Source organism: Rhinopithecus roxellana, chromosome 8, assembly GCF_007565055.1.
Source record: "Rhinopithecus roxellana isolate Shanxi Qingling chromosome 8, ASM756505v1, whole genome shotgun sequence".
Classification (NCBI taxonomy): Eukaryota; Metazoa; Chordata; class Mammalia; order Primates; family Cercopithecidae; genus Rhinopithecus; species Rhinopithecus roxellana.
Genome location: NC_044556.1, coordinates 73,080,603 through 73,106,879, shown reverse-complemented (window position 1 = coordinate 73,106,879; position 26,277 = coordinate 73,080,603). Strand labels below are relative to the sequence as shown.

The window sequence follows — 26,277 nt, the reverse complement described above, 5'->3', positions numbered from 1 at the left end:
TCTCTGGAAGTACACCAAGAAAGTGGCTGCCTCTGGGGAGGGAAACTGGGGCACTTGGGATATATTGGGAGGGGGAAGAAAGATGGCTCTTTATTGTTACAGCCAAGTTATACTGTGGTCAGCACCTTAAAATATGTGATGACATCTTGTAAACAGGCTTTTGTTGACCTAAGTGACTGTACCTTTTATCTTGAAATTAGATAGAAGACAAATGGCTATTTATGGGTTCCTTGGCTGTCCCAGCTGCTGGGCACCACCCACTCTGTTTGCATGTGTTCCTCATATTCTCTGGCCCTGTCCTCCCTTCCCCACCCCAGCCTCTCTGAATCTAATTAAGAATAGTAGATGGTCACCAGAACTGACAAGAATCACATTCTAATAGTTTTATTACAACTTCTATGGTGTGACATAGTATCAGGGAAAACCCAAATTTCCCACAGTAGCACTCCAATAGCAGAGCTGTTGGACGCTCCTGTTTTACCTTAAATATTCAAGTGAATTCTGCGGCTTACGATTTAAGCACTCCGTTTCTATAGAACATGGTATCAAGTTACTATTAGGAAAAGGGTCTCACCATCTTTATCCTGTGGTCTCAAGCAGCCCTGAACACTTTGCAGATCCCTAGAATACTGAGTCTACTTTTGTATTTTTGCTTTTTCCTGTTTATTTAGGTGTTATTTACATACATTAAAATTCACTCACTTTAACTGTACAGTTTAACTTTTCTTATTGTATACAAGGCATAAGTACCAGCATGATCAAAATGTAAGATGGTTCCTTTACCTTCAAAAGCTTTTCCATCCCCTTTTGTCCGAGTTCAGTTATGAGACACTGGATTGGGTTTCACAGCCTTTTCTAGCATTGATTGGGGTGATTTCAGCAAAGTCGCTTTACCTCTCTAGCTGTGTTTCTGCTGCTGTTAAATGAGGAATGCTGGAACAGATTTGTTTCCAGAGACTCTTCCAATACTTGCAGAGAACGCGAGAGTGGGGTGAGGGTGGGAATCACACACTTGTGGGCCCCATGATTGATACTAATGGGTAAAAGCATGTAGTTGTATTAATTAAGGTTCTTCTCTCTTCTCTTGCTAGCGTGTTATTTATTATTTATTTACTATTTATTTATTTATTTATTTTTTGAGAAGGAGTCTCACTCTTGTCGCCCAGGCTGGAGTGCAGTGGCGTGATCTCGATTCATTGCAACCTCCGCCTCGGGTTCAAGCAATTCTCCTGCCTCACCTCCTGAGTAGCTGGGATTACATGCACCCGCTACCACACCCGGCTAATTTTTGTACTTTTAGTAGAGACGGGGTTTCACCATGTTTGGACGTGCTGGTCTCCAACTCCTGACCTCAGGTGATCCACTCGCCTCAGCCTCCCAAAGTGCTGAGATTACAGGTTTGAGCCACCGCGCCCGGCCGTTAGCGTGTTATCTTGTCTAAGCATCAGTTTCCTCATCTGCAACACCAGGCTTATTAACAAGACCTATCTGTACACTGTTGCCGTGATGAAGTGAGATGTTCATGCACCCTTAAATGTGGGTTGATATTTTTATTGCAGTATACTGTAAAGTCACTGCATTTGGCTATCTCCGGTACTACACATTTACGCAGACTGATTTCCATAACCAAAACACAAGCACAAAGCTCATGTCCCCAACCCACGTTCTGGGGCTCTGAGAACTTATGGGAACCAACGCCCGTGCTTTCAAAGAGCTGCGGTAGGGGGCGGAATCGGGAACCGGATGTTCTAAGCCTGTCGTACGAGCGCGACGTAAAGCGGATCTGCTTTATGGCACCCTGCTTTTGCCGTAAAGCGCCATCAGGGAGCCCACGTGCTTGTGTTGACTGGACAGCTTCCTGGTGAAAAACGCGACTCTTCCAAGTGGGCAAACTTGACGTTGTCGCTATGGGCAAACGCAGGAGCCGGAGCCAGAGCCAGCTACTCAACACCCTAACTAAAAAGCAGAAGAAACATCTTCGAGATTTCGGCGAGGAGCATCCCTTCTATGACAGGTCTGAAAGGGCGTGACAGGGTTCCCCAGTCGCCGGGGTCGTATCCTCGGGTTTGGTCCTCTGGCCTCCCGGATAGTGCTGCTCCGGCCTTTTCCCACGCTTCCCTGGCTCCCGCCGTGCTCGGCCGGCCGGGGAGATTCTGGCGCCATCCCGCCGGGAGATGGAGTGCTTCACGGGCCTTTTCGTTGAGCCCGTAATTTCATGCTAAGAGACACGCCCGTTGTGTGGGGGCGGATTTTTTTTGTTTGTTTGTTTTGTTTTTTAAGACAGTGTTTCGCTTTGTCGCCCAGGCTGGCGTGTAGTGGCGCGATCTCAGCTCACATGCGATCTCAGCTCACTGCAACCTCCGTCTCCCGGGCTTAAGCGATTCTCCTGCCTCAGCTTCCCGTGTAGCTGGGATTACAGGCGCCCTCCACCCGATCAATTTTTTGTATTTTTAGTACAGACGGGGTTTCACCATGTTGGCCAGGGTGGTCTCGAGCTATTGACCTCAGGTCATCTGCCCGCCTCGGCCTCCCAAAGTGCTGGGATTACAGGCATGAACCACCGCGCTTGGCCTGTTTTTATAATTATTTTTAACTTACATAAAATGACTGTACGTATTTGTGGGATACAGTGTGATATTTTGATACCAATACATGTACCCAATGTGTAATGATCAAATTTGGGTGATTAGCCTATTCATCACCTCAAATATCATTTCTTTGCATTGGGAACATTGAAAATCCGCTCTTCTAGCCATTTGAAAATATACAATAAATTGTTATAGTCACATTATATGTTTTCTGTGTTTTTAAAGAATTTGTTGGGACATCATTGATATGTGCAATTACAATAAGGAAATAACTATTAGTAGTTGTGGTTTCTCTAGAAATGTCTAGGTGCAGTTATGATCTCAGTGCTCATCCCACTACTTTGGGCTGCTTTATTATCAGTTAGGGACATTCTTTTTTTTTTTTTTTTTTCCTTTTTTTTGAGACAGGGTCTCACTTCGTTGCTCAGGCTGGAATCCAGTGCTGCAATCCTGGCTCACTGCAGCCACCACCTCCTGGGCTCAAGCAGTCCTCCTGCCTCAGCCCTACCAGTAGCTGAGACTACAGGTGCACAGCACAACACCGGGCTAATTTTTCTTATTTTTTGTAGAGATGAGGTCTCAGTATGTTACCCAAGTTGATCTCAAACTCCTGGGCTCAAGTGATTCTCCCACTTTGGCCTCCTAAAGTGCTGGGATTCCAGATATGAGCCACCACTCCCAGCTTAGAGGGACATTCTAATTAAGAAATTTGCGGCCGGGCGCGGTGGCTCAAGCCTGTAATCCCAGCACTTTGGGAGGCCGAGATGGGCGGATCACGAGGTCAGGAGATCGAGACCATCCTGGCTAACACAGTGAAACCCCGTCTCTACTAAAAATACAAAAACTAGCCGGGCGAGGTGGCGGGCGCCTGTAGTCCCAAGACTTCGTCTCAAAAAAAAAAAAAAAAAAAAAAAAAAAAAAAAAAAAAAAAAAAAAAAAAAAAAAAGAAATTTGCTAGAAAAAGATGAACCCCGAGATCTTTTATTTAGCCAAGTTGTATCCTCCTTTTGGATGAGAGCCATGTGTAACTCTAGTGTTTGTTATGTGACCTCGTTAAACTTTTCATTTGTCAGTTATTAACCATACTCTTGCAAGCCCTGCCCAAGTGCATGTGTAATTTTTGCATGACTATATCTAAAATGTATTTATGATGCTATATTCTGCCTTTTTCATTTAATGTCTCATTTGACCTTTTCCTAATTTTTACATACTAGTAGTTAGAGTGTAACATTGCCTGTTTCTTTTTAGGGTTTCCAGAAAGGAAGCAAAACCACAGATTTGTCAACTGGTAATGCTTTATACCTTCTTTTTAATAGTTGGTTTTGGGTTGTTGCCACTAAGATTATATCTAATAATAAAGCTTGATTACATTTCTATTCCTTTTGATTTCAGATGCAAGCTATTATTTTGGCAATATTACTTAATTTTAAATGAAGATGTCTATAAAAATGCCATTGTGATGTCTAATACAGAAGCTACAGTTTGAAATTGTCCCAGGAGACTAGCCTATTAGGCCCTGTTACAGAGGCTTACCAGAGGGCTCTTAGTGAATCCTAAGAGGGAATATCTTTTTTGGTTAGCATAAAGGAATCACAGATACAGTGCAAAATGAACAAAGGGCCTATCATATTAAAACAAACTAAAAAAGAAGAAAAACCTGTTTTCTTTTGTTGTTTTGTAATTGCCCTGTTGTTCTGTTAAACCTGTGGCCTGATGCCTGGGACATAAATCTCATAACCTGAAGTTTTATGTTTTAAAAGTGGGCAGTAGCAGTTTGGGGAATATGAAGAGCTTCTAGAATCATAGCTAGATTAGCAATTTTAAGTAAATTTGAATTTGGGCTTCGTTGAATAGATGTTGGCTTGATGATAGTTTTAGGGTAACAATGAGAACAATATAGTTTTTGTTCTTAAAATTCTCCTTTTCTTTTTAGTCAGAGAGTTCAGATTCTTCAGATTCTGAAAGTGAATCAGAGAGTGAGTCAGAACAAGTTTCTGGCTACCACAAACTACTTGCTACATTAAAAAATGTTTCTGAGGAAGAAGAGGAGGATGAAGAGGAGGAAAAGGAAGAAGACAGTATTGTAGATGATGCAGAAATGAATGATGAAGGTGGTGGTAGTGATGTCAGTGTGGAAGAAGAGATGGCTGCAGAGTCTGCTGAAAGTCCAGATAGTAAGTGTCTTTAGTATAGGCTCGTCATCTTTGCCAGAACTATAGACAGTTCACCTCCTGGGCATGGTACCTTGTATACTGTGTGAGTTGGATGAAAGGACGTGAATCCAAACCAGGGATTTAACCTTGTTGGGTTTGATTATATCTTTGAGAATCCTTTTTTTTTTTTTTTTTTTTTTTTGAGACGGAGTCTCGCTCTGTCGCCCAGGCTGGAGTGCAGTGGCCGGATCTCAGCTCACTGCAAGCTCCGCCTCCTGGGTTCACGCCATTCTCCTGCCTCAGCCTCCCGAGTAGCTGGGACTACAGGCGCCCGCCAGGTCGCCCGGCTAGTTTTTTGTATTTTTAGTAGCGACGGGGTTTCACCATGTTAGCCAGGATGGTCTTGATCTCCTGACCTCGTGATCCGCCCGTCTCGGCCTCCCAAAGTGCTGGGATTACAGGCTTGAGCCACCGCGCCCGATGGAAACACAGAACCTTCTTAGCACAGCTAAGCAGAAATAACATTTTTGCTTGTCATTTCAGGGACTACACCAGTACTAGTGAAAGACCTCCTAATACAGAGGAAGGAGAACACAGTTCTCTCTTTGTGACTGTCTAAATTTATTGAAGAGGTTACTGTTCTTCCCTTAGGGAGACCAAGTTTGATGGAAGATAGACATAAAAACATATAAAAATTTTCAAACAGTAGATTTGCGATTGCATGGAACAGCTAGATGTAAGGTGTTGAAGAGACACAGAGTGGTTGAACACTGCCAGCGTAAACTAGGGAAGGCTTCAGGGACTCTGTCTCCCTCAGACTTCAAGGTGACTTTTTTCTTCAACTTCAAAATCACTTCATTGAGGTATCATTTACATACAGTAAAATGTATCCAATTTAAATATACAGTCTGATGGGTTTTGATAAAGGTATATATCCAAATCAAGATACAGAACATTTCCATTACCTCCAGAAATTTTTCTTGTCCTTTTGCAGTCAGTTCCCCATCCTTGGCATCAGGCAACCACTGACCTGCGTTCTGTCACTGTAGATTAGTTTTGCCTGTTCTAGAAATTCATATAAATTGAATCATACAGTATGACTCCTTTTGTGACTAGCTATTTTTGCTTCCCATGTTTTTCTAATTTATCTGTGTTGTGCGTGTATTAGTTGCTTATTACTTTTAGTTCCTGGAATAGCATTCCATTGTCTGAATATATCTGGGTGACTTTTTACATCTCATTATTTTAATGCCTAATTTTCTTGCAGCCTTATTTTTTTCTGTACCTTCTGGTCCAGGTATTTTAACTGATCAGTTTTACTGAGATAAAAATTCATTGACTTACACTTAGGAATTTGTTTTGTTTCTATTTTTCTTTGCTTTTTTAGATTTTTAAAATTGAAAATATTTTTTATCGTTATAAAAATAATATATATTTACTGTAAACATTGAAGAGGGTAGTAGTTACCCGCTATCCCTGCTACCCAGAGATAAACACCTTTAGCGTTGTATATAACCTTTGTATATTTTTATGATTATATATGTGAGTACGTATGCATATTTATGTGTATCTGTATAATGGCCTTATACATTTCTGTAACTTCCTGTATCTGTAACTGTGGATTCACATTAGCTTCTTAATTACATAGTATTCCATTGTAAAAATATGATTGTACCCCATTGATAGACCTTTTTCCCCCCAGTTATTTCTTATCATAATCAGCACTGCTTTGGACATCCTTTCATGTACATCTTAGTGCACTATGTCTAGTTATTATTTTAGAATAAGTTCCTAGAACTAGAACTGGGTATATTAATCAGAATTGTCCAGAGAAACAGAACCAATAGGATATGTGTGTATGTGAGAAAGAGATCTGGCTCACACCTGTAATCCCAGCACTTTGGGAGGGTGAGGCAGGCAGATCAGTTGAGCTTAGGAGTTCGAGACCAGCCTGGCCAACATGGCGAAACCCCATCTCTACAGAAAAATACAAAAATTAGCCAGGAATGGTGGTGCAGGCCTGTAATTCCAGCTACTTGGGAGGCTGAGGTGGGACGATCACTTGAGCCCAGGAGTTGGAGGTTGCAGTGAGCCAAGATGATGCCACTGCACTCCAGCCCCGGTGACAGAGCCAGACCCTGTCTCAATATATAAATAAAAAATAAAATGCTCATCCAAAAACATCCTTGCAGAAACATCCAAAATAATGTTTGGCCAGATATCTGGGCACTGTGTCCCAGCCAAATTGAGACATAAAACCCACCATCCCACATCATGCATTGATGATTAGGCTTAATTTTGAAATAGATATTTTCTACCTGAATTTACCTAAATGTAAATAGTATCAGTGAACATTATTGTTGGTATAGCCTAAGGAAATAAATTTTGTCAACAGAAGTATAATTTGTGAGTAAATAATTTGATAAAATGTTTCTCAAAACTGCAGATGTACCTTTATCTGCTGACCCTGAGGGAAAAGAAGATGGGAAAGGGCCACCGGGCACATCACAAGCATCCCCCGAAGAGTTCACAGACGCAAAACATGAGTCACTGTTCAGCCTGGAAACCAATTTTCTGGAAGGGGAAAGTGGAGACAACTCTTCTTTGAAAGCATCTCAAGGTCATAGCGCAGTGTGTGTTACTTGAATTCACCAGGTGCTTAGTATGGAATTTGTGTACTAATACACATTGAATCTATTATTGGAACAAACAGCAATAAAAACAGTTTGGTGGCTATATCTAGAGCTGGGAAAAATACTTCTAAAAGGCATTTTGTGTTTTTCAAGGGTTACTCAGTGTTTAGGGGTTGGAGGGGATGTTTAGGAGAACAAACAACTTAAGAATGGTGGTAGGGAAGGTCAGCTTCCCAGGCCTCACATTTTCATTATTGGGGTCAGGGGAAGATTTCTGATTTTCTCCCCAAGCAGGGAAAGAGAAAGAAAAAGAGGAAAAATACTTCCTCTACCCCTCACTTGCTGTTCTGTTTTGGAGCAGTAATTTTTCAGATTTGCAAGACCCAGGGGTGGCTAATCTGAGTGGTCTTTTATTACAGGGAGACCCTCAAAAGCCAAAAAGCCCTACCCTGTGTCTCCTGCCTCCCACAGACTCTTGACCACTCCTGTGACCAAATGGCAGTCATGTGGACAAGACGTGCCATGGCAGGCTTTGATGGGTTCCTGCTGTCTCAAGTCCAGTTTCTCAGCCAGTGTCTAGGTGGGCAAGTCAGGTTGGTCTCGTTTTGCATCCTGATTGCCTTCATTGATCTCATTGCCATTCTTCAACCCAGCTTTACCTTTAATGAAACAGAAATTTTAATCCTTATTTGACTCATTTAGTTCTGTTGGTTATTTTGCAGGAGAAGTGACAGGTAGAATTTGGAGATTTTAATACAAACTCCCTTCTGAACGATTAAAACTTAGAAACTTTGGAGGAAGCATTAGGAAGCTTGACTGTCCCATAATTTCTGTCGTTGTTTTGCCCCTACAGATATATTATCATCTAGAATTCTTATGTCCTGTTGTTCACTCTTAGATATTTAATACAAGATGCTTTTCATTTGAAATTTTACTGTTTGGATGCTTGAATGGGTCATTTAACTTTGTTCTGTTTCTTGTGAGTGGGACTGGGAGAGAAGGTTGGGTGGCTAGCTCAGAATACTAAAGATTACTTGGAGTGCAGATGCTATCATGTGGATCATTTGTTCAATTCTGTGGAGTATTGATCATTTCTATGTGTCCCAATGCAAGATCAATCAGACATGGAACCTGTTCTTAGAGACCTTACAGTCTGCCAGATAAGACATGTATATATATATATATGTGTGTGTGTGTTGGAATGGGTGGGCTGGGCAGGGTAGGAGACTAGAGAAAGTGATGACTCTGTAGGGAACAAGGGGAGCCAACGTTGTGCCTAACACAGTAAGCCTGGGAAGTATTTATTGTGATTCAGTGGGTAACATTAAATTGATAACATTTGGATATGCAAAAATGAAGTGAAGGAGAGGCTGGAATTTTTAGTTGAAGGAAGGAAAAGCACGGAGGCAGAAGAATTTGAGGGCCGTATAGTCCAGAAATGACACTGGAGATGCAGGTTGGAGGTATATCCTAAAGTGCTCTGAATTTCGAGCTGAGAAGTTTCTTCAAAGGTTTTCAAGCTGGGAAGTAATATAATTAGAGAAGTGTTTTGGAAGATGAACCTTTCCGAAATGTTTAAGCTCTGGACTTGGCTAGAGGATGGGGAAAGTCAATGGAGAAAAGGATGAGTTAACACAATGAAGATCAACATGTCTTTCACAGGGGAAGACCAGAAAACCCCTCTATAGTTGCATAGTGTGCTGACATTTTTTATTTCTGAATTAGATCCATTTCTTCAACATGTGAACAAAGAACTGAAAGAAAAAGAAATTCAGGCTGTTGCCACAAATCCCAAAACCACCCACGAGCTTAAAGTAAGTGTTGCTTGGTCATCCTGGTCAGAAATAGAGAAAACTCTAAATAAAACAGTGGTCTTGGGTTTTAGTAGCCTCCCAGAATGTATGATATACACCTGTGGTAGATGACTTGCTAGGGAAGCAGGGCATAGGAAGGCTAGAAGAGCCTAGTGGGGCACAGGTGTAGCCAGAAAAAACACCAAGAAGCTGGAGTGTGGGTGCCAGATAACATAATGATGGGTAAGAGTGGATTTGGAGACCAACATCTTCAAGGAGCTTTCACATTTTGACCAAAGGCAAGTTAATGTGCTTTTTTGCTATTCACTATTCTAGTCTGCTAGAGGGGGATACTAATACCTATTTCAAAAGAGAATAGTTTACTAATACATAGTGTTCAGCAAAACGGTGTTCATTAAAACAGTGGATACTACTATTGTTCATTTGTTTGAAATTATTGAAGGTAGGTCCACAAATAAGTTACCCAGATATTGGGCAGTTTTTACTTCTTTGTTCCCACCACTGATACCATTCATCAGAGTTGGTCATCCTTTTTTAATTGAAATTTTTATTGAGGCAATAATTATAGATGTACATGCCATTGTAAGAAATCATATAAAGACATCTTGTACCCTTGGCCCAGTTTTCCTCAATGGTGAAATCTTGTAGAACTGTAGTATAATGTCACAGCCAGGAAACTGACATTGATACAATTGACCGGTCTTACTCAGATCTGGTTTTACTCCTGTTCAACTGCGTATGCCTGTGCCTGTATTTAGTTACATATAGTTTTATCATGCGTAGGTTCCTGTATCTGCCCCTGCCATCAAGATGCAGAACATTTCCCACAAAATATGGATCCTTGCTGCCCTTTTATAACCATATCTACCTCCCTCTGCGCCCCACCCCACCCCGATTTCTAACCCCTGGTAACCACTAATCTGGTCTCCATTTCTATAATTTTGTCATTTAAAAAATGTTAAATGACTCATACAGCATGTAACCTTTTGAGATTTTTTTTTTTCACTCAGCATAATTCCCTGAAGATTCATCCAAGTTATTTCAGCTGTCAGTAATTTATTTCTTTTTATTGCTGAGATTGTCCTATTTTTAGATCAGCAATTTAGCTATAATGCAAAAATTCTTAAACTTGTATCCCACAAAATAGAAAATACTATTCCTTAGGATTTAAACAAAATGGACAGATTTCTTGTCATAGAACTTGTCAACACCTTTAGTATCTAATGTACATTGTGAATCTCCCTCAGAGGAATTAAGTTTTGTGATGTTTATCAAGGGATTTGACCATGGAACCCCTTTGTTTCTAGAATGAATGTTGACTCTTCCCAGAATATATTCCACAGAACAGTGTGGGACAACTGATAGGGTGAAGAGCTCAGATTTGAAGTCAGAAACCTTGGGGTCTAGCCCTCAGCTCCTTTTCTTCTGTGTAAACTTTGTCTGTATCATACAACCTCTGTATAAACCTCAGCGTTTCCTAAACTATAACGTGAGCATCATGGTAACTACCTTGCAGGGCTGTTGTGAGGATTAAATGAGATGATCTATAAATCGTGAAAAAATTTGCTAAATATAGCACTACGTGAATGTAATTTACTGTTATTCATTTCTAATTTGGCCCTTGATCTGTTTCTCCCCTAGTGGCCTATCCTGGGCCAGCTTGTCTTTTCCTCTAAGTTTCAGAAGTTGGAAACATTTAAACCCCCAAAGGATATTGACTTAAAGTCACTTCATCTCCAGAAGCCTCTAGAATCCGCCTGGACTAAGACCAACAGCCATTTCCTATCTGGTCCCCAAAAATCAAGCAGCCCATTCACCCCCCTCCAGAAAGAACTCTTCTTAATTATGAATTCTTACCGGGACCTGTTCTACCCAGAAAGCACTGCCCTGAAGAACGGGGAAGAGATCCGCCATGTGTATTGCCTGCATGTGATAAATCACGTCCTCAAAGCCAATGCCCAGGTGCTTGGCAACAATAGCAGACGCCGAAGCCAGAAGTTTGGAGTGGGTGATGATGATGACTTTAGAGACCAAGGGTTAACAAGGCCCAAGGTGAGTGCAGCAGGAAGGCTTTGCTCTCGAGAAGGAGGCTGCAAGGCACTGCCATAGAGCTGCCTGACGCTTAGCAGGAACTTAGGTGTTTTAATAATTGGCATAATGAATGAGCCCAAATGTGAGCATAGTAAGTAGGCCAGGTAGTGTCAGAGCAGCACTGCAGCAGTTTAGTGGGCTGTTTCTGACAGTGGATGTAGCTGGAAACTTGTGAGAAGCAGGCACTTCATGACACTTTCCTTAAAGATAAACCCAGAGTATATAAATAAAACTCCATTATAAATCTCTTCTTTGTGGTTGTCAGAGCTGGGTGGGACCTTAACGAGCCTTTTGTCCAATCCCTCCATATTACAGGTGTGGACAGCCCCAAATTTGTAGAAGTTCGTAGAGGGCCTTGCTAAAGAGAACCAGGGAAAGAGTAGCAGAGATGAGACAACAACCATGGATTCTCTTCACTAAGCCACATACATATGTCAACCTTTGAAAACAAAAATTTATATTTGCCACTGTAAAGTTTTTGCTGCTTAAAGTGATGAGTTTGTATTCGTAAGTCTAAGCTCTAGTGGATTTGAGGCCTTAACAGGAAATGGTTTTCAATTATGTCTACATTATTCACGATGTTATAGAACCAGGACTTGTCCCCCTCCCCTGAACTGCATCTGTCTGTATTGAAGAGCCTCATCTTTTTATAATTTTCTCATTGAGTTTAATAGAATCCTAGAATTTTGATACTAATGTGGCTTTTAGAGATTTTTTAGTCAAACTCCCTTGTTGAATAGCGGGGGAAACCAAAGCCCTAATGCTTACTTAGTGTCACCGCTGGAACAATAACCCGGTCCTCTTAAATCTTGGTCCACCATTTCTGTACTGTATCAAGCTGAGTCCACTGCACTCCTTGGGGCTTGAACATCAGGGTTATAAGGTTATTTGTTTCCTTTTAGAATTACGTAGAAGAATAAGAGGCAGATTATGAAGCATATTATAATTTAGTGAATTATATGGTTTAACTGGGGTTATGCCCATTATGTTGTTTACAATAGGAAATTAGAAATTAATCATTTATTAAGCATCTTCAGTTTTTATTCTCAACAGTAACTTTAAATATTTTTTAATATGCTTAGAAAACTGAGTCCTGTTTTTCCCATTAATTGTGGTCTTTTTTTTTTTTTTTTAGAAATGCTTTATTGTCATTTCTGAAAGACTGTACTAGAGAATGCACTAAAAATGTAATGATGTGTTAATCCTTTTTCTTACCTGCTTTGTTTCTTCTCTACTTGTTCCATTTATTTATTCGGCATGTATTTATTCACTGTGTCTTAAGGATAAAAATATTGCTGTCTTAAGGATAAAAATATTGCACTAAATGCTGTGGGAGACACAGAAATGGAGTAACACTTCTTTCCCTCAAAGAGCTCATGTGTTTATGTCCTTGAGTTTTTACTAGTAGACGTATCTGTTAGAGGCATTGGCTTATTGTAAAAGGTATTTCCAAATTCTGCTTGAGAAATGTCTCAAGCAGAGACACATGGATTCACTGGTCTAAAGTCCGCAGGTCATGGTGCTGGGGTTATGAAACGTACTCAGTTTCTGGTGTTGAGCCAGGCCCTGTGCAAAGGGGGTAACATAAGTATGTTTCCTGGCTGGGAGCCACTGCTCTACATGGAGCTTTTTAGCTCCACTTCCTCAGCAGGTTCACCTCAAGATCTGGTTCCTTCCTCTTGCCCCCACTAAGGCTGCTGTTGCTCTGTGCACAGGTACTGATAGTGGTGCCATTCCGGGAAGCTGCTTTGCGGGTGGTGCAGCTCTTCATCAGCCTCCTCGAGGGTGACAGCAAGAAGAAAATCATTGTGAGCAACAAAAAGAGGTTTCAGGGAGAATATGGATCAGATCCCGAGGAGAGACCACCCAACTTGAAGAGGCCTGAGGATTATGAAGCCGTGTTTGTAGGCAATATTGATGACCACTTCAGGATTGGTAATTCTTCCTTATCAACTTTGAGACCTAAAGTGTGAAGGTCTACATAGCTGGAGACCAGAAGCTGGAATTAGACATTTTCCCAGTGGATTACTCACTGCGCCTCTTAACAGAACCAGTGTGCCTTTGAGAAATGTTGTTTGCCTTGGGAGAGTCTTTTCTTGGCTAATGGGGTGAACATTAGGCCAGTGGAGTGGGGAGGATCTCTGAGGCCACATATGAAGGCACATGTACATAAATAACAGAAATTTTAACAAGTGTATAACAGAAGTGTGTAAGCACACCCATAGCTGGTAGCAGATAGATGCTACAAGGGGTGCTCTAGGATGTTGGAAGTGATGGGGCTGATGGGGTCATTCTGGGGAGGCTGAATAAACTGACTGTCTCTACATAAAGGTGGACTTTCTCCTGTCTGCTACATAGATGCCTACCCTGAATAATCTCCACACATGACTTCCACCCACATTTTCACATTTTTGCTTGTCTCTCATTCAGCTCCCATTGACTTTGGTTGGTTATACCTTTCTAGAGTACAGTTCTTGAGAAAATGTTCATTAGTCGCATATGCTCATTCACAAATACTTATTGAGTATCTACAGTGTGCCAGGCACTGTTAAGAAGCTGGGAATATACAGATAAATATAGAAATAAAAGTTATAGTTCCCATTGCTAAGGAAATCCAGCCTACAACAGGGAGTAGGCAGTGCAGGATACATGTGCAGTGGTTGTTCTCGGAGCATTTAAAGCAAACCCCTTACCCAAAATGGGGGCAGGGTGGTTAGGGAAGATGTCATGGTGGAGGTGTCATCTGTACTAGGTAGAAACCTGTGCAGGATTTAGCCAATTTCAAAGGGAGGTGACTGAGTGGAAGAAAACATTTCAGACAGGAAACTGCCTGTTGCAGAGGCCTCAGGGTGACTAAGCTTGGAATGACCTGTGATTCACACAGGCTTCAGTATGGTGGAATGTAAAGCATAGGAGATGAGAGCCCATATTTTGTTTGGAACATATATAGCTGTCTAGCAAGCAGTTGGTATATTGTTCTGGAGCTCAGGAAAAAGATAAGGGCTGGAAATACACATTTGTGTGAAGGTGACGTTAAGGCCATGATCAGTGAGTCAGTTTACCCAAAGCTTTATGCAGCATGAGAGCAGAACTGACAAGTGAATCCACCAGTTTGTGGAAGAAGAGTTCTTTGGATCTGGAAGGATAGACAAGGGCCAGGTCAGTGATAGAAGCAAAAGTGAGCGTTGAAGTCATGGAAACGATTAGCAAAGAAAAGAGCATTGCAAGGCAACTGCTTGTACATTCTGTGCCATATGTACATTCCTCATAAGAAGCTCTCAAAAGTGTTCATCCTGTTGGTGACTGAGGACTGTGAGGACCTTAGCAAGAGTCATTTATCTGGAGTCCTGAGGAATCAGAGGCCAGATTGCAGTGGAGTGAGAAGTGAAGGAGAGATTTGAAAGTAGAGACAATTCTCTGGAGCGGTTTGATAGTGATGGAAAGGAAGAGAAGGTAGAAGCTAGAAGGGACTATAGATGCAAGGGAAAGATTTCTTTTGTTCTTACGTTTTAATAATTAAAGCAGTTGAGCACAGTTACATGCTAAGAGGAACATAAGAGATGTAGAAGCAATAGAAGTGGTGGACTGCTTTGAGAGGGTGGAAGGTAATGGCTTGGTAGTGACTAATGAATTGGTGTGTACTTGGCTGTTTTGTGTAGGAGTGGCAATACTTCAGAGAAGCATCCGACTCTATGCCCCGTTTTACTCCTCGGATATCCTCATTGCTTCCCCCCTGGGCTTGAGGACCATCATTGGTGGAGAAGGAGAGAAGAAGAGAGATTTTGACTTTCTGTCTTCTATTGAGCTTCTCATCATTGATCAAGCTGACATTTACCTGATGCAGAACTGGGAGCATGTCCTGGTAATGCTGGCCATTCACATTCAGTGGAACAGTATTCATATTTAGAGGGATAAGACACCCAGTGGTTTAAGTCCTAAAGAATTATTTAAGTCCAGATTAGAACTCTGTTTGGAAGCAAGGACACACTCCACATTTTCTAATTTGAAAAAGCCTTTTGTCCCCTTTTCTACCCACAGATTGTCCATAATTAAACTATCTAGAGTTTATAATTCCTGTCAGTTATTTTCAAATCTCCAGAAAAGATTTCTTTCCCTTAAAATTTCTTTCTGCTAACTTTAGGCTGGGTGGATGGGTGGATGGGATGGGTTGATGGATGGATAGGTCCTCATCAGGAACATCTTTACCTAACATAATCCCACATGTGGTTTTTTCTTATGCTCTTTTATTTGGTGTTTAGTGAAGATGGGAAAACCCTGCTCAAGACTTTTGAAGGTGGGATCTTGTTTTGTAGAGAAATATAGGATGTCTTTATTTCCCGATGTAATTTGTACTGTAATTTTTTTCTCGTTCTTCACACACTCTGCAGTGTTATCAGTTTTAGGATTGAAAAACTGCTTTGGAACAATCCTTATTGAGGAACTATAGGTTTATTTTTCTAAGGCATATGGGAACTCACCCCCCTTCTACAACCCCATGTCTTGAAGCTTGCAGGAAGTTTGGGACAAATGAAGGGTAGAAATTACTTCTAAAGTAGGAAATAAATTTATTGTACTCATTACCCTTCAAAATATATTACAAGGTGAAAATAGAATTAAAATGGAAAAGGCATTTTGGCATAGTTGAGTTATATTCTTCGATTTGAGGAAAAGGCAGGTATGGTGACACTGCGACTATTCCTAATGTTTTGAGAACCAGGTCACTGAGGGACAGCAACTCTGTTTTCCATGTCATTTCCCTTCTTGTCCAAGCCTGGGACTTAGGGACCCATAGAGAGGCCAGTGTGGCATTTCAGAGGTTCATTTTAAATGAGCATTCCTGTAGGTACCATTTTAATCTTCCGTTAAAATTCCAGGAGATAGCCAGTTTTAGCTTATCTCCTCAATGGGCGTGTTTGGCTGACCATGGGCAAGTCACTCACCCATGTGAGCCTCAGTTTTCTTGTTATAATTTAGGAGATGATAGTACATGCTCCATGGGCTTAACTGAGTTGATAGACTTGGAAAATGTTTGGCAGTGTCCAACGTGTAAATGCTCAGTCAACACTAATGGTATTATTGTTTCCACACAAAGCATTTGATGAATCACATGAACCTGCTACCCCTGGACTCACATGGGGTAGACTTTTCTCGAGTGCGGATATGGAGCCTCAATAATTGGTCCAAGTACTATCGCCAGACACTGCTATTTGGGGCCCTTCAGGATGCCCAGATCAACTCAGTGTTCAACAAGTACTGTGTCAACATGCAAGGCCAGGTGGGTTCTTATCTTGTTTCCTCAGTGTCTTCATGAGCACTGTTTATTGTTTGGGTCCTGAAGTAGAAGGAGGGGATAGCATCTGGTCAAGAAGGGGATGGCTGTCTACCTAACGCTCTCACTGACTACTGGCAGGTGGCCGTGAGGAATGTCCCAATGACAGGCTCTATCAGTCATGTCCTGGTGCAGCTCCCACATGTCTTCCAGAGGATGGAAGCTGAAAACCTAGCTTCAGTGATTGATGCCAGGTAACCCACTGCTCCCAGCAGGCCCCTGGGGACCACATAGAGAGATTTGACTTGGGTGTACAAACCTAGAATTGGATTCCATTTTGCTTTTATTGATTACTGTTTACCAAATCAGATGAGATAATTTAATTTAATTCTATCATTTGTCAGAGGAGGAAACTGAAGCCCAGAGAGAAATAGTGACTTGGCCTACGTCTCCTAACTAGTTAGTAGCGGGGTTATTGCTGTAAATCAGGACTCTTTCACTCTTGACGGTGCCATTTTAAAATTATACAGCTTTATGCTACAGGGTGTCTCACGTCAGCAAGTTAATTGTAAGCCCCTCAGGGAAAGAACTATTTTTCTAATTGTATAGAAAATTTCCCCCTTTTTCTTCATTGTGTTTAGCTAGGGGACCCCAAGGAAGCTTAGTCGGGCTTAGTATATGGTAGATGTTCAGTGATTATTTGTTGACTGAGTGACTGACTACTGACTGAATAGTGTGGTGTGTACTTCCTAGAATAATTCTCTGGGATATAATAGTATTATATCTGTTTTTTACAGTGAATAGTGTTGACACTTACTTTTTTAGTGTGCTTATCAACTTTTATCCTTACATAATCTGTTTGAGAGGAGGGAAATCATATTGGCCTCTGGGGAGGTAATCTTTTAACACGAGATTGTGATTTGCCCAGGGTCACACAGTTAAGAGACACCATAAGCTTAGCTCTAGACATTAACTTTGCCCTTTGCCATTCCAAATCAGGTTTAACTTTTTTGTGAACAAGATTTTGCCACAGTATCGTGATGCAGTCATGTCTCACACGCTCATCTATATCCCCTCCTACTTTGACTTCGTGCGTCTTCGAAATTACTTCAAGAAGGAGGAACTGAATTTTACTCACATCTGCGAGTACACCCAGAAGTCCGGTATCTCCAGGGCCAGACACTTCTTCCTTCAAGGAGAGAAACAGTTTCTACTTTTCACAGAGCGCTTCCATTTCTACAAAAGGTAAAGTGGTGCCAGGTTTCAAGCCTCCTCTCTGCAGGGAACGTGCAGGACAAATCATGGCCTGCTCTGAATGCATGGCAGGCTTCGTGGTGTTATGAGATTATCCCTCACTCTCCCACTCTTACAAAGTAGCCAGAGAGTTTTTGGTCTGGACAGACTCTTCTTGGCTGGTTAGTTGGTTTTTTCCCAAAATGGGCATTGCTGAAGAAGGACGTAGAAACCAAAGCATACCCTGTGTATAACCCTGGAGTGAAGCTGTGGTTGTACACTGCAGGAAGGACATTACAGGACAGTTCAGATGAATACAAGGAAGGGGAGGGACCTTCCCTGTATTCACTTGAGTTTTCCCTGTCTAGACTTTTTCCCTCTGTCTTCCCCCAATGCACAGACAAGCATTGAGAGCTGTGTTTTCTGGGGAGATGGAGGCTGAGTACAATGTCAGTTTCCAGACACTTGCAGTGCTCCGGAGGTATGCACAGATACTCCCTACCAAGGAGAACTAGGACCATGAGCTCCTTGACATTTGTAGGAGGTAAAAGGGTAAGGGCTTCAAGTTGAATGTTGAAGGGTTTCAGTGTTTGCTTAGCTTTCCTACTAGGTGACTTTGATAAAATAAGTTGATTGGCCTTTTTGTTATTTTTTTAAAAACTCAGGCCAGGTGCGGTGGCTCACGCCTATAATCCCAGCACTTTGGGAGGCCGAGGCAGGTGGATCACCTGTGGTCAGGAGTTCAAGACCATCCCAGCTAACGTGGTGAAACCCCATTTCTATTAAAAATGCAAAAAATTAGTTGAGCGTGGTGGTGTGTGCTTGTAATCCCAGCTACTCGGGAGGCTGAGGCAGGAGAATCGCTTGAACCCGGGAGACAGAGGTTGCAGTTAGCTGAGACGGTGCCATTGCACTCCTGCTTGGGCAAAAAGAGCGAAACTCTGTCTCAAAATAAAAAAAAACCAAAAAAACAAAAAAACCCTCTAATTAGAGGGTTAGTAATACTGAGCCTTCTATTACTGTTTGGGATAGTGGTGGCCCTTTTGGCCTTAGAGCTCATGTATTTTATTGTTTTGCTGACTCTCTCTGTTGATAAATAGAAAAGGCTTTTTTATTTTACTTTTAGATTTTTATTTTCAATTTTCATGGGTACATAGTATGGAAGAGGCTTTTCTTAACCCTTGCCTGCAGAGATATGTAAATTACATTCTGTTACCTCATCCTGATTTCACAGTAATGTCCAGTGGATTTAAGTTCTGACTTTACTGTTTTATTAACTCACAATGGGTGCATTTTCTCAGAGAATCCCAAACGGATACGCCAGAAATCTCCCAAGCTTTGGAGCACATTAGATGACGCACTTTGGCATCGCATTATGTTTTAATTTATGTTAAAACGATTAGGATGGTGCTCCCCAAATAATGTTCTTGTTACCAGGATGGGGAGGGAGGAGTCCCAGCAGCTTGCCTAAGCATAGCAAAGCTGGCATGGCATGACCTCTTAGAGAGTTGAGGATTGATTAAATTTGTATTTCCCAGGCTCCATTCTTGGCTACCCAGAGAAGGCTGCTTGGCCAAAGAGTGTTAATGAATGCTTGCTTGTTGGCCTCATTATTTGCTCTGTTCCAGTAAGTTGTCGTTTCCATTCATGTTGGAAAGTGTCTGGGGGAGTTGCACTCATCAGGTCTTAAAAGCTCTTAGCTTTCTATCATCTTGACAAATGAAAGCAAGCCCTTTAAGTGAAGTGGATGGATTGGAAAACTTCCCAGTGTGATTGTCTATAGCAACTGTGAATTAAGCTGGGATGAGGACTGCTCTTAAATATCTCAGCAGCTTTTCAAGGACAGGGCATGGCGCTCTTTGTAAGCAGGACAGTCCCCTGTATTATACTGTCTGTTTATTTACCAAGCCGTGTTGCCCTCAAAGTCACGATAAGGACAAATCTCAGCATATGCCATTTGCTTTATGCCCTGGGCCAGGTTAATTGGTGTTTCTTTTGCAGAAGATGAATGGAAATAATGTGCTTTAGAGTTCTGCAACAGCTAATTATCTCAAGGTTTCCAACTATAGAATTTTTTGCTTGAGAGATCACCAAGGTGATGATGGGTGTTTTGGTGTGCAGTGCCTCTGTGATTTGTTTTTTTTTAATTTGACCTTGGAAAAAGTACGCTTTTTGGAGGGGACCAGGTTGTGCGTTTGTTTGTTTTTTTTAGACAGTCTCTGTTGTTCAGGCTGGAGTGCAGTGGCATGATCTTGGCTCACTGCAGCCTCTGCCTCCTGGGTTCAGGCAATTCTCGTGACTCAGCCTCCCGAGTAGCTGGGATTACGGAAGTGCATCACCACGCCTGGCTGATTTTTGTATTTTTAGTAGACGAGGTTTCGCCATGTTGGCCAGGCTGGTCTTGAACTCCTGGCCTCATGTGATCTGTCCACCTCAGCCTCCCAAAGTGTTGGGGTTATTGGCATGAGCCACCGTGCCCGGCCAGAGAATGTACATGTATTTTATATTGTAGTATCTGACTCTGTTTTTATATTCTCTATGACAGCTGGCTGGCAGTGTTAGGAAGATTCGAATTCATTTTTGAGTTAGCAAAAATTTTTTAACCTGGAGATTTGTTTTATTTGAGGAAGATTAAACTAGCAGAATCTTAGAATTAGATGAACATTTGGTCGTGATAGCCCAACGATGGGTCACAGCTCTTTTCCAGTGTGTTATCAGTGGGTTTCTACGGTAGGGAGTATCTCAACCAGGAGGCAAGTCAGAAGCTGGAGGTGGGATTTGTGGAGTTTGGAAAGGCTGCTGGGAGTTTCTGAGTACTCCCTTCCCCTACATGAGAATCCCTGTTCTAGAAGTAGTAGACTTGGTCTTTATGGACCGTAGGAAGAAGCCAGCCTTTCAAGTTCGTTGTGGTTGCCTCATTTGTCTTGAACAGTGGCTGGTGAAATAGACATCTAGAAGGTCCTGTCAGAGGTGATTAGGCTGTGTTTGTAGGAGTCACTGAAGACAAAGCATATGTAAGGGAGGAGGAAGGCAGGGGAAGGGGTGCTCAGGCTATGGAGACTTGGCACTAACTGCCCCTTGGAAAAGGCCCTGGCCATGTTCTCTGTTGCCAGGAGATACTTAGTCTCTATTGTGGTTGCATTGGGACTGAGACAGATTTTCGTGTGTGTGTGTGTGTGTGTATGTGTGTGTTTAATATAACTCTTAACAGTTTTATTATTTTGCTTTTCCTGATTGTGAGGGTATTACACAGTTATTATAGAGAACTTGGAAATTTTAGGTTAAAAATCTCACTGCCGTGATATAAATACTCTTTTTGGTATTTTTTTCCATCTTTTTTGTATGAAAAATGTGTGCGTGCATGTATGCACCTGCACACATGCACACACAGATTTAAAAAAAAAAAAAATACTTAAATGGGGATCTTTTTTTCTTTTAGGGATTTTTTTCCTTTGTCTGAGATGTTTTATGTGCTCACTGAAAAAAATTCAAAGATGTTAACATTTTGGCCTGTATATTTGTATATCGTGGATTTTTTGTGTATATTTTTAAGTTACTATATATAGCTCTACCACATCCTCTCTTCCCCCAGATTTTTATTTGAAAAGATTTCATTGTGAAAGAAAATTGTTAAGAGATTAACAATAAACATCTGTTTATTTATAAACCCTTTTACCCCAGATTCCACCAGCTGTTCTCATTTTATCACATTTGCATATACCCATCTTCTCTCTATCCCCACTCACATCTCTTATTTTTTCTTCCTGAACCACTTGAAAGTAAAGTAGCGTGAGTCTTCAATGACACTTTACCCCTAAATATTTTAGCATGTAGCTCCTAAAAAACATTCTTCTATCTAACCATAGCACCATTATCATGCTACCTGATGTTACTACAACAATATCATTCGATATCTAGTCTATATTCAGATTTTCCTAATTGTCACTGAAATGACCATTATAGCCCTTTCCCCTCCATCCAAAAAGGATTCATTAAGGATCATACATAGCATTTGGTTAACTTACTGCTTTTGTTTCTTTAGTCTAGTTTAGGGGGGACAGTTTTGCTCCCTCAGGGACATTTGGCAATATCTGGAGACATTTTTGGTTATCACAACTGGAGGATTATTCTGGTGGTTCTAGTGGGTTGAGACCAGTGATGCTGCTAAACACCTTCGTTCACAGGACAGCCCCCAACAACAAAGAATTATCTGTCTCAAAATGTCAGCAGTGTTAACACTGAGAAGCCCTCATCCAGAATAACTCTTTTTACTTTTTCATCACATTGACATCTTTTTGAAGAGTCCAATCTGGTTTCCTGTAGTATGTCTCACAGTCTAGATTTACCTAATTGTTCCCTTATTATTTAGATCAGTGGTTCCCAAACTTTGCTGTACGTTAGAATAGAAGCTTTTAAAAATCCAAATGCCCAGGTCGCATCCCAGTACCAATTAAATCGCAGTGTCTGGGATGGGGACCAAACCTAAGTATTAATAAAAAATAAAAAAAAAAACAGCCAGATGATTTCAATGTGCAGCAGTTTGGGGATGACTGATTTAGAATAAATATCTTTTGATAAGAATTCTACTTAGGGAATATTACGTACTTTCTACCTCATCTCATCAGGAGGCATGTAATGGCACTTTGTCTCATTCTTCGTGATGTCAAATCACTAAAATCACTTAGTGTGCATATGTAATTAAAAAGTAATGTGTGAGGTAAACATCACATTGTTTTTAATGGCTACATAGTATTACATTGGTTAGTTAAGCTATAGGGTTTTTTAGTGGCATATAGGGTTTTTTTTTTTTTTCTGTTTTCTGCTGTTGTATATAATAATATGCAAAACATCCATATGCATATATTTTGATGAACTACTTACCTAGTTATTTTCTTGGGATAGATTTTTAAAGGAAAACTTGTTAGCACAGAGGCTGTACACAGTTAAAAATGTGTCATGCATTGCCACTTACTTGCTCCTTCACATCTTTTCCATATCTTCTCCCGAATTCATAGACAAAGTAATTTATGCTCCATTGACCTATTTCTCCGAAACCCCATAGACTGAATTATTGCTACTGATGTGATAGTCAAAATGATACCTCATTGTTTGGATGTCTTTTTCTTGCTTTTTTATGTCTTCTGTAACTTTCAGTGGGAGGTAGAGGCTGAGGTAAATAATGCTTATGTCTGGCCACACCCCTTCCGTAGGCCACTGGTGTGGGTGCTATCAATCTAGTCAGGATTTGATTTTTATAGATACCTTCCCAACACCACAGACTTCAAATACCTCCAGCAAACAGTGGGCTTGGTGTAGGCTCTCGGGTGCTGGAGGGTTTTTCTCAGTGTCCTGATCGCTCAGCTGTCCCTGAGGCCTCAACACTGAGTCCAGAGGAGGGTCTCACTCCACACTCGGACCCCTTCTCACAGGAGGCCTCTTGCTTGTTTCTCCTTGCAAGGCATCAAGTCAGGAGGAGGGGGTTCTCCTGGTCCAGCTCAATTTTTGGCCGCCCTTTTTATTCTACGCTTTGGGGGTGAGGCTTTCTTAGGGTTCCTGCCCCGCCACCTCCGTGGCAGCCAGACTCTACCTTTTATCTGTGAGAGATCTTTGTGGTGAAGGGTATACAGCTTCTTCCCCAGTCGTGGCAGAACTCTGTTTGTATCAGTGCAGGAACTTGGGCTGAACAGGTTTCTTACCCCTTCCCCTAGAGCAGAATGCTTTTTACTTGTGTAGGGGAAAATGGAAGGGTAGGGGTTTACTGCGCTTCCATTAAGGGCAGACAACTTTTGCTTCTACTCACCCGTCTCCCGCCATGAAGTGGTTTGCCTTTCCCTGCTTGCAACTAGGGGTAGGTTCCTTTCCTCTTTCCCATCTGCTTCAGGTGTTTGCCATGGGTTTCACGATAATGGGCCTGGGAAGTAGGTGGGCTTTCATGTCCCTACCACCAGTGGCATCTGCCTCGGGTCTTCTGCTTTCTCCAGGGCTCCCAGTGCAGGCCTCTGGAATGAGCTCTTGAGTGGATGTGAACTAAAGGAGCATCCAGAGATCCCTGGGGTTCTGGTCAGGCAAGCCTATTCTTGCCCTTTAAGAATTTGTTAAAAGTGTATTTATTTTCTTACTACCCACTTTTTTGGCAGAGGCCGTCTTTCTCCTGTGCTTCTCCTAAGGTGCAGTAGTTCCTGTATCCTGTTTTTCCTCAGAAGGACTACTCTTTGGAACTTAGTCCATGGTGGGCTGAAGCTGGCTCGCACTGGCTCTTGAGACCTGGTTGTACATCTCTGTGTCAGCAGCGTGACATTGGTAGCTTGAAACTGACAAATCCTTCAAATTAGCACCCTCCCCTTCTCCCACTGAGGACCAATTATTAAACATACACCAGCTCACCACCTAATTCAGGTTATCTTATTGCCTCATGATGGTAGCTCTCTGGGGTCAAGAAAAGGAACATTTTTGTATAATAGATTATCTGACTTTTTCTTATTAGTGTAGGAGCAATATTCTCTTGAGTTTTATACATTCTAAGCAGAAGTAGAACTCAGTGTTGTTTTTATTTTGAGAACTAGTGAGGAAGAACAGTTTATTCAAGTTCATTAGCCATTAGAATTCCTTCTTTACGGAAAGGATGTTGAAAAGTGAACCACATAATAGACCACAGTCATGGTTTGGGAAAGGAAGGTCTCCAGAGAGATCAGGATGAGCCGTGAGGGAGAAAGACAAGGAAAACTTATCTTCTGTGAAAGAAATAAAATCCCCAAGGGAGTCTAACATCTTCAGTGTATGAGAGAAACTTAACAGGAAAAATCAGAAGCTTGTCAACATATAAAATCTTTTGTTATGGAATCCCACAGGGAACGGTTGACCTCAGCCTGACTGAACCATACTGTGAGTCAGTCCCTTGGGTCTACACCACTCCCCACCACAGGGCAGCACTGTGCAGCCGGGAAAGAGGTGGCAATGCATACGCTGTTGAAACTAGGCATCTCAGGATGCCTAGTGGATCCTTGTGCAGGGTTTTGACATCTGCCATGGAGTTAACATGTCTCCAGAGTGGCAAGAAAAGACTTACAGGAGTGTATTTACAATTTGTACAGCTTATTTTATGTACTGGATCTGACTGGTCTCCATTCTTTTTTGCCTGATTATAATAAGGCTAATGTTCCATTTTAAGTGCCTGCTTTTTAAGTTTTCTGTGACAGATTTTTAAATCCTAATCTATTCTTTCCCATGATACCTCAGCCTACCCAGAGTAGTATCAAGAAAAGTGTATTTATTTTATCATTATCTTAAGCCAAATATTAGGACTTTGAATATGTTGTCATAAAAGTAAGTGCTGCCACCTCAGAATAACTTTTGTTCTGTTATTTGTGCCACTGTTTTTCTCCATTAGCAGGAAGCAACAAGCATGAACTATGCCTCTACAACTCCTAGGTAGTTTTTCTAGAACTTGTTTCTCAAGTTGACTTAGCTCTCTCTTTCCAATTCTAACAGGTATACAATAAAAGGCATCAGGAACCTGATTTTCTATGAACTGCCGACATATCCACACTTTTACAGTGAAATTTGTAATATGCTGAGAGCCACCAACAGAGGAGAAGAGGCCACATGGACCTGCACTGTTCTCTACTCCAAGTATGATGCCCAGAGGTTAGCTGCCGTGGTTGGTGTGGAGCGGGCGGCACAGATGCTACGATCCAAGAAGAATGTCCACCTCTTCATTACTGGAGAAAAATGAAATTTTGTTGGACAGGAAGTGGTATTTGGCATGATACATAATGTTTGATTCTATGCCACTTGGACCCAATTCTGATTACTTGCAGAAGAAGGATTGATACAAAGAAAGTGCATGAGGCAATGTCAGTATTATCTGACATTTCTTTCTTTTCAGGGTATGTGTCCCTGAAAAGTTAAATGTAAACCAGATTTTGGTAAATCACATTTTTCAGAAGTGAAGAGGGGGCTAGAAGGACTCTGAGAAGTTGGTAGAAGAAAACTTCCACTTGTGAATATTTTTATGAGACATAAATTCTTTTATTACAATTTACCTCTAATTGATTACACTTATTCCAGATTTTTCTATGTGTTTGACACTTTCTTAAAGTAAGAATACACATCATTGCTTGTGAGAACTGGTTATGAGACGTTGGAATACTTCCTGCTGCTACATGTCATCTTAATTTTGGATGGCATGGGTTTTGTAAAACTTATTTTCCCCCAGCCAAACTTTTTTGAAACCTTAAATAGTCTACCTTAATTCAGCCTAGAAGAGTACACTGATTCACTGATCTTTTTTTGTATTCATAATAGTAAATGTTTTAGTTTTGTTCAAATATATGCTTAAAATCACATTATTTAAAAAACATATCTGCTCTGTCTCAAGAAGTAATTTTGTTAAAACTCCATGTTAAAATATCCATCTTCAACAGTAGGATCTTCATAATAGCTGGTCATTTTTTGAGTCATAAACAGATGCAAATAAAAAGAAAATTACATTTTTAA

At 41.3% G+C, this 26,277-nt stretch overlaps 1 protein-coding gene across 1 annotated transcript; it reads left to right on the top strand.

Moving 5' to 3' along the window:
* The first annotated feature begins 1,811 nt into the window (after positions 1-1,811).
* Positions 1,812-26,277, top strand: UTP25 (UTP25 small subunit processor component). The gene is made up of 12 exons (XM_010385042.2): positions 1,812-2,014; positions 3,837-3,876; positions 4,522-4,762; positions 7,188-7,361; positions 9,100-9,188; positions 10,830-11,240; positions 12,995-13,214; positions 14,939-15,141; positions 16,372-16,554; positions 16,690-16,802; positions 17,548-17,793; positions 25,270-26,277. Exons 1-12 carry the CDS (start codon positions 1,908-1,910, stop codon positions 25,511-25,513), a joined length of 2,271 nt encoding a protein of 756 aa, XP_010383344.1. The 5' UTR covers positions 1,812-1,907; the 3' UTR covers positions 25,514-26,277.